An 8,024-nucleotide genomic window follows, 5' to 3' on the forward strand; every position below is an offset into this window, starting at 1 on the left:
AATCCTGATGCTAAACCCTTTCAAAAAACCACTTTTAGGTATCAGTCTGTCCTTTCTAAACCTTTTTGTAAGCCACTTTGGCATACCCCAATCTAGTACTTTGAGATAGATACATGTCTTGGAATTACCAATAGAGCGTTACCACAAGGCTCCAACACTCTTAATTGGAAACAAATTTTAGCATTTGAAAGTAGTTTCTAGTATCTCAAGGTATGTAGGAAACCTACTTATTCCCTGCCAACTGTATGCTAATATCCTTTCTTTAGGTTATGGGTCAATTTTACGATGAGTGAAATCCGATGGAAAGTGAATTAGAAGGAAATAAAAAGAGATATTAAAGAAAATGGTATAGAATAAATTCCATCAAATTCAACTTTATTATATTCAATTTTAATCGATTCAACGAAATTTAATATGACTTCATTCTGTTCTTCTTTAGTTCATTTTTAATTACCATAATGACATTTAGATGTGAAATCCCAAACTACTTAACTAAAATATTGCTGTCATACCTTAGTCCGTTGTGCCAAAACTCGGTAATACTTGAGAGTTCACCTGAATTTAGAATCGATAATATTATTACAACAGACGAATCTTTCTTACATATAAACAAATTTCCGGATTTCGGTCCAGTGTACACTATAACTTAAATTTACATAACACGAGAATCAAGTAGATGAAATTATCATCTCACTAAACACCTTTAGTAAATGCTTTAGAGATTGATTATAAGACAAAGAAAACTAAAAAATAATGTGTTTACGAGGAAACCTGTTAGTAGCGATTTAACATTGTAATGAAGTATAGAACCGGATTTTGAACAAAATGCATGGGGTTAGTTTTAGCCACATTTCTGGCGCTCAATGAGATTTCAGGTATACTTGCCAGTTGCATGTGCCAATATATGGTGTTAGTTACTGACACAATTTAGCAAATTCAGAGTCGCTTCTCACTTCTTAATATCTTCCAACTCGAATAGGGACCCTCACCTACATCATTTAGGGAATTCGTCCATCCCATTGCAGTTGCAATTTCTTCTAGTTCACTAACAACATTAACGGTGTCACGTATATACACTCGCCCACCTGGTCTTAGCATCCGATCCATCTCAAGCATAATTGCTGAGATATTACACTTTTGCCTGAGACATAAATAATTTATAAAAAAACTAATAGTGGTAGGAATCGATAAAGAAATATAGAGTGATGACACACCTCTTTTTTTCAACAGAGAAGAGACCCGCTGCATGCAGCAGATCATATGTTCTTGGGTATGTATCAAATGGCTCGCACCTGTCAGAATTTCAAGCATAAGGATAAATTCCCTTCTTATTTTCAAAAGTAAGAAAATAAAAAGAAATAGATGAAATATTTGGCATCCAATTTCAGAAGGAGAATAAATAAATCTACAAATTAACAGCAGTGGAATTGAAGAACTCAGACATCTTGAATAAATGCCCCCCACTGGAACAGTCAGACAGGGTTACTCGTGTGGGGGTCAAAATAACTCCAGCTAAATAGGTTGTTCTACAGCAGAATGGGAATGTTGTTCTACAGCAGAATAGGAATGTTGTCAGCGAGGGGACAAGAGCTAAGAGTACGAAAACATCAACCGGGAAGGTCAATTATCTATGGCCAAAACTATCAGACCCAACCCCAGGCCGCCAGTCCTATGTGCAGAAGACAAAGGGTGACACAAGCAAATAGGGCCACTGCATCAAGAAGCAATGGAAAAGGGGAAGATCAAGATAGAAAGGCATGCCTCTTTGGCACAATGGGCCAAACCCAACTCTTTGAGGAGGTGGTGTATCGAAGGAAAAATAAATGTCTTGGGACTCATGATGAGCTGGTTCACAAATTTCATATTGTCGCTGACAGTGTGTTGCAGGTCATGTGGATTCTCTGCAAGATAATTTTGCAGAGACTAGAACCTGGTCTTGTTGAAGCTTTTGGGAGGAGTTGGCAGCAGGAGGGTCTAAAGGGATTTATAATTGACCATGGTGGAATTTATTTAGGCAGCTCCAAGAATTTGCTCAACAGTTTAGCAATTACCACTTGGGGGAACTTGGTATTTAGTAGCTACATGATATTCATCCAGAGGACAAGGTGAATGTTTAGGGGAGGAGTATTATAGGTAGGCGGTATCCCTTGGTTAGTTAGTTGAATGGGAATAATGGAAGAGATAAGGTATGTTGCCTATAAATAAGAGAGAACTAAGGGAGAAGGATATCTTGTGAATTGACAGAGAATGGTGGCCTTGGCATTGGGAGGTGCAAACCTTCGAAGCTCAGCAACAATCTAGCTTTATAATTGGGATTTATCCCTATTATCTCTAATATCTCCTTTCCTTTCTTCTATTCTATTTATACATGTAATGCTTTCACTTTTTGCAACAAACTAACTACAGATTGTAACTAACTACTAACTAGTGGATATCTATCAATACTCCATTCTTGAAGTTTCACCTTGTCCTCAAGGTGAATGGGATAGATAAAAAAAAAAAAAGAAGCACACTGGGGTCCCATTGTTTAAAGCATGTCTGAAATCCCACTCCTTTGTCACCTGAAAATAGCCTCAGCCACTCTTGGGTCAAACATACGGACCCCATCCTCCTTTAGTGTTCTGTCTGTATTCTATGATATTTATGGCCATTAAACAGAACATCAAAGACTCTAATTATACTGATCTCCATAGCTCTCCGGTGAACTGCATTACTGCACATGGTTGTAGCTAATGATTATCATGATCCTCCACCTTATTTTGCTTCTGTGGTGGGTTGAGAACTTGAGATTGTACTACCAATACCCTAAACCTCCATTATGACCACTAGATCAATCCTTGGTTCTCCCTTCATGCTAAACATGGGTCTTCCCTCGATTTTCCTCACCCCGTTACAACCCAAAGACAGACCTGTCCCTGTGCCTCTCTATCACTGTGATTCTTGATCCCAAGAACTTCATTTTCACTTCTATTTTCTGATTCTTCATCCAGAATGTTGTGAGTTGGTTTTCTTGGGCTTCTCCCAATTTTGTAGCTTTTTTTATCTGTTTCTTGCTCTTGAGCTGCTAAGTCTATTCTCTCCAAACCTTCAACTTTTTTTCTATTTTCTAGCTCCCAAGATTCTATTTCCTCATTGCAATTATGATTCTTGATCTTTAACCCTTCATCTTCTTGCTCCTCATCTTAGACCCAAATTGGTAGATTCAGACTAGATCAAACTCTGGCTGAAACTCCTTGAGCAAAGCCTTCACAAAGTCTCACTATGAAGCACTTGGACGATCCTCTTTCCACACAAACCAACAAACTAAAGCACATCCTTACAGACCTGTCCAACTTTTGTCTTCTCTTCCTCAAGGATTGCAGGCTTCAAAGTGCTGCTCCACATTAATACCCTCTACTAATTGTAACAAATTGACTAACTACAGATTGTAACTAGCTAATGGATATCTATCATTTTCCTACACCAGAAATCAATAATGCTCTCTGAATTTTACATCCCAATCAGCTTAAATATTTATGCTGTTACAATGACAACTGAATTCTGAAGGAAAATACCATTCACATCAAATCAGATTAGAAACAGCTGGAGAAGTATACAGGCAAATTTCTCTTACCAATCATGCATAACTCCTATCAGCCCGCGGTCATATATAACAGGCAAGGTATTGAATCCACTGACAGGAACAACACTTATTACCCAACAGTCAATCTGGAGATCATTCAATGCTGCAGCAAACCTGCAGTTATGGAAGTGAAAGTTACACCCTAATACACTGGATGGTCAAACAATCATTCTATAGAAATCTAATAACTGACAAATGTAATTGAAAACAGAAAAAAAAAAAAGCACGAAATAACATACTCTCATACCCTCCAAATCCTGCTCTCATGTCCATTACATTTCTCAGGTTGTACTCCTGCCAACGGAAAGCCCGAGCATAACTTTCTATTATTTCATACCAATATTTTGATTCGGCTTTGTAGATTTCATCTCTGGATATAATGGCATCCAATTTGATGCTTTGGAGCCTGTCTGGTGGTTGATGAAGGCGTGAAGGCCACTTAGTAACTTTTGCTCCATATCCATTACTAGGTAATTGAGTAATGCATGCCTTGAGACCAACATACCTGCAAAATGTTTTCTTGTTATCACAAGTTCTGATATTTGTTTACTTAACATAATTCTAATCATAAAGCTTTATCAAGTTAATCACTCAAGATGTTCCAAAGCGTCAAATTTTGTGCAGTATGTCTACAAGTTGATTATTGATTCTTCAAGTTGGTTCTTGCTCTTCCAGTGTATAATTCTTTCTAGCCAGTGTCATCTCTATGCAATTTTGTTAAATATTAAATTAAGCAGGCTTTTTTTCCTTTTCTTTTTAAGGCAAGAATGTTAGCCTGGTATAAAAATGAAAGACAAATTAGGAAGGAGTAAAAAGAATGCATTGGTGATAAAATCCAGGCATCCATCAGCAATACATAAAATTCCAATTAACAAGCCAAATTATAATATCATGAATCCATATACAAGGCCAAAACTGCAACAATTTCCTCACTAAAACTTTCAGCAAATTTTCTTGGGATGACAATCAATCTTTAACATCTTTGACTCTAATTAGCCATTGCATTCTAGTTCAAGCAATCGTGAAGACCAGAAATGAAAGATACATAACAGCTGAATTAAACAATATATAGTGGGTCATACCAAACATCATCTGGATCATCATTGGAGTCGCATAATGGAGGATGTACAGCAATGTCACGAGACTCACGACTCAGGTAGCAGCTATTGTTCTTAGGTTTCTTCCATATAGCAATATAACCCTCCTTCCGTACAAGTTCCCAACAAAGGCGAGCTGTCAGGTTCTCCATTTCTGTTAAGTAACAAGTATAGAGGTCAAGGTGTTTAGAGTTAAATATATCAATATTTGAAGATCTAGGCCATTTGATACCACATATGGTGTTGACTGTTGAGTATTATCAGAGAAAAAGAATGAAAGGAGGAAATAGTACACCCCTAACATAGTATCAATCAAACCATTGAAAGATGTATAACTGTTTTGGAAAATACAAATATTGGCCTACCTTTCCATTGTTCTTGAAGGCTCTCTTCATGTTTGTAAACAGGCTGCGCTGCCCAGACAAAGTAGCCACCTGCCCTCAGAAGCCTGTTGGCCTCAAGAAGCAAAATTCCATCTTCATTAAAGACATGAAATCACAATATCAGTACAAAGAAGTAAAGCCTTTGAGCATAGTTGTGATTGTACTTTTATCTACCGTTTCTTAAATTCATTTGAGTTAAAATATGAAGAAATCTAGAGAAAGTTTGAAACTTGAAAGAACAATATTTTCATCTCATATATTACAAAAATTCATAGTGCTAGACAACCATCAAATACTCTAAATTAGTTTTCCTTCAGAGAAAGGAGAGCACAACCAGAGCATGACTTTTACCTTTCATTGCTGCTGTAGCACCTTTCAATTTTTGTTTCTTTACTTTATATATTTAACCCAGTATATTTTTTACACTATGACCAGTCCATCCCATAGGTAGCTCAATTACTTATGTAAATTGCTATAATCAATTGCCGATTAAAAAATAAAAAAGAAAGTTGTCTTAGTCACAATGTACTACATGTTTTAACATAAAGTTTTAAAAACTACAGAAAAGCTAGGGGACAAAGGCTATCCTCATCCCATAGATCCATCTCTCTAAACAATTCAATAATAATTACCTCTAAGATGCTTGAAATGGGGGATGAAAGGTTTAAACAGAGAGGAAGGAAGTACCATCACGAGTCCAATTAATTCTGCATCTTGAACAGTGGATCAGGTCAAATGCCTGGCTTGGGAACAACAAACGATGTGTAGCAAATACTGCTACCATGGCAGGCACACCACGCTCAAGAGCAAACTGAATCTGATTTTCATGAACATCTTTTGGTGCTATTGAAAGAGTGGTCACATTACGTTGCATCAAAAATGCACCAAAACTTGCCACTCCACAGCCAATGTCTAATGCAACTCTGGTGTTGTAACCAAATGCAATGTCAGGAACCATCTGCGCATTCAATTTCAAAGCTTGTCTTAGAATCTTGCAACAGAGATCAGAATGAAATTAAATAAGAGACTAACCTCTAAAATCTGATCCAGATATTTATCTGCACCGTGTATAAATTGTGTTCCACCACCGGGAAAAACAAATTTATCCTTCTTTATTGAAATCCAATTTTGGCCACCTTTATCCTCAACCAGACGTGTATGGGGTACATTACTGAACCAAACCTGTAATTGCGTAAGTTAGCAAACCCTCTCTTCCGAATCTGAACCAATTGATGAGTGTCAAATGACACAAAATTTAAATTTCCATCATGAGTTTGTTAGAACCAAAATTCAGCAAACTGACCACGAAATCAGATTCCACATCCACCATCTAATTAAGATATGACTCAATGCTTAAGAATCCAGATGAAATTTTCTTTTTCCTAGATTATCTTAACAAGAAAGTTCAAATTATAAAAAAAGAAAAAAAAACAAAACAAAAATCCAGCATCTGTCAACTGTTAAATTCTATCACCTGTCACCAGTTTCTCAGAGTTGCTGGTCATCCTCAGATCATTTAGCCTCTCATAGAACATAAAGTAATTGCTATTAAGTAAACATTTCAACAAGTCGTGCATTTTTCCATTAAATGAAGGGCCTTCTAACAAGTTCCTAAAGGCACTAGTCAAGGAATCAATCAATAATTGACCGCTTTTATTAAAAATCACAGTAGGGGTGCATCGATAACACTTCTCCTTAACCCGTGCCCTTAACTATTATCATTTTCCTCGAATAAAACACGTCTAGAATGTGTTGACGAGTTCTGCTTGGCCAATGATGGCCATTCATGTCAAGCTTGCCAATGACAAAACCGTTTCACTTTTCACCGCAGAGCACCCCAAAATTACCAGGGACAAAACTTATGTGCTGTTTTCTCATTACTGTTTACCAATCAAAATTTGAGTTTGATTTTAATAAAATATTTATATTTAATGTTACATCAGATAGAACTCAAATTTTAATCGACAAACAAACTGCACCTTAAGTTTTGTCCAATTACCAGTCAGGCAGTCACCAACACTACGAGTATAGTGTCCATTTCATCATCTATACAAATAAATAAATAAAACCTTCCACAATGAAACATTCTTACAACACGTGCAGAGCAGAAACAATGAAACGACAAAACTTACAGAGTCCGAATCCGAAAAGTACCTCGTCTCTGCTCTTGGGCCAAAGAATGGGCCTCCGATACCCTTGCGGTGGAGGCACCAAACAATTCAAACCCTTCCCTTCTTCTGGACAATGCCTCTCGTACTTCTCCCCTCTGTCACTCCCATTCAACTTCTCAATTGCTTCCACATTATCCAAACACGGTACATAATCCACCATTCTCACATCACACACCTTAAACTTCTTCATCTTCACCCTCACACCACCCTCCTCCTTCTCCCCTCGCCAATCATCGCTGCTCCCATTCAACGAACCCTCGACGAAATTGGGATCCAAATCCCCGATTCTGAAATCCTCCGTCATCCCGCCGTTTCCGTCCAACACGCCCATCCGCTCAACCGGCGGTAACGGAGGTAGACGGAAAACTTTTACTCTCGGCGCCGGAGGAGGAGGTGGTGGTTGCTCCGGCGAGGGTGCGGCGGCGTTAGAGGAGAAGAAGGTGAGGGAAGAGTAAGTGGTGGGAGAGAAACGGGTGAAGAGGAAGAGGAAGAGGGTGAGGGAGAAGAGTGCGAGGGCGGTGATTTTAACAAATGAAGACGTTTTGAGAATGTCTATGGATTGCATTTTGAGGAATGAGTTTGATTGAGGGAGAAAGTGTGGAAGAGAAAACCTTGGATCTCACCGTGAAACGTTAACGAGTTTGATGAATGGAGGATATTGTGTTTGTGTTTGTGTTGGGTGTAGAAACAAAACAGTGACAACTAGCATGAAAGTGAGGTTTTAGAAAGCAAATTGTTGTTTCATCTGAGA

At 37.9% G+C, this 8,024-nt stretch overlaps 1 protein-coding gene across 3 annotated transcripts; it reads right to left on the reverse strand.

Annotated features, from left to right (window-relative positions):
- Positions 1-527: 527 nt before the first annotated feature.
- LOC113845844 (probable methyltransferase PMT10) lies at positions 528-8,024 on the reverse strand. Of its 3 annotated transcripts, none has more exons than XM_027473490.1 (9): positions 7,257-8,024; positions 6,135-6,284; positions 5,790-6,060; positions 5,085-5,195; positions 4,705-4,873; positions 3,870-4,127; positions 3,614-3,736; positions 1,215-1,292; positions 528-1,141 (listed from the first exon to the last, which is right to left on the reverse strand). In XM_027473490.1, exons 1-9 carry the CDS (start codon positions 7,836-7,838, stop codon positions 937-939), a joined length of 1,947 nt encoding a protein of 648 aa, XP_027329291.1. In that variant the 5' UTR covers positions 7,839-8,024; the 3' UTR covers positions 528-936. The 3 variants fall into 3 exon arrangements, 2 of the variants coding, with proteins under 2 accessions (XP_027329291.1, XP_027329292.1); XM_027473491.1 differs by having other exon boundaries at positions 584-1,134; positions 1,211-1,292; XR_003501584.1 differs by lacking the exon at positions 528-1,141 and having other exon boundaries at positions 3,862-4,127.

Source organism: Abrus precatorius, unplaced genomic scaffold, assembly GCF_003935025.1.
Source record: "Abrus precatorius isolate BTA unplaced genomic scaffold, Abrus_2018 Scaffold8, whole genome shotgun sequence".
NCBI classification, from domain to species: Eukaryota; Viridiplantae; Streptophyta; class Magnoliopsida; order Fabales; family Fabaceae; genus Abrus; species Abrus precatorius.

What these genes read in the sequence shown, in the direction of transcription:
- LOC113845844 (XM_027473490.1), bottom strand. Translation starts at nt 7,838, where the DNA reads ATGCAATCCATAGACATTCTCAAAACGTCTTCATTTGTTAAAATCACC. An exon ending in AATTAATTGGACTCGTGATG is followed by an intron (nt 5,196 to 5,789) that starts GTACTTCCTTCC and finishes TCTTTAATGAAG; the next exon opens with ATGGAATTTTGCTTCTTGAG. An exon ending in TTCTCTGTTGAAAAAAAGAG is followed by an intron (nt 1,142 to 1,214) that starts GTGTGTCATCAC and finishes TTTATGTCTCAG; the next exon opens with GCAAAAGTGTAATATCTCAG.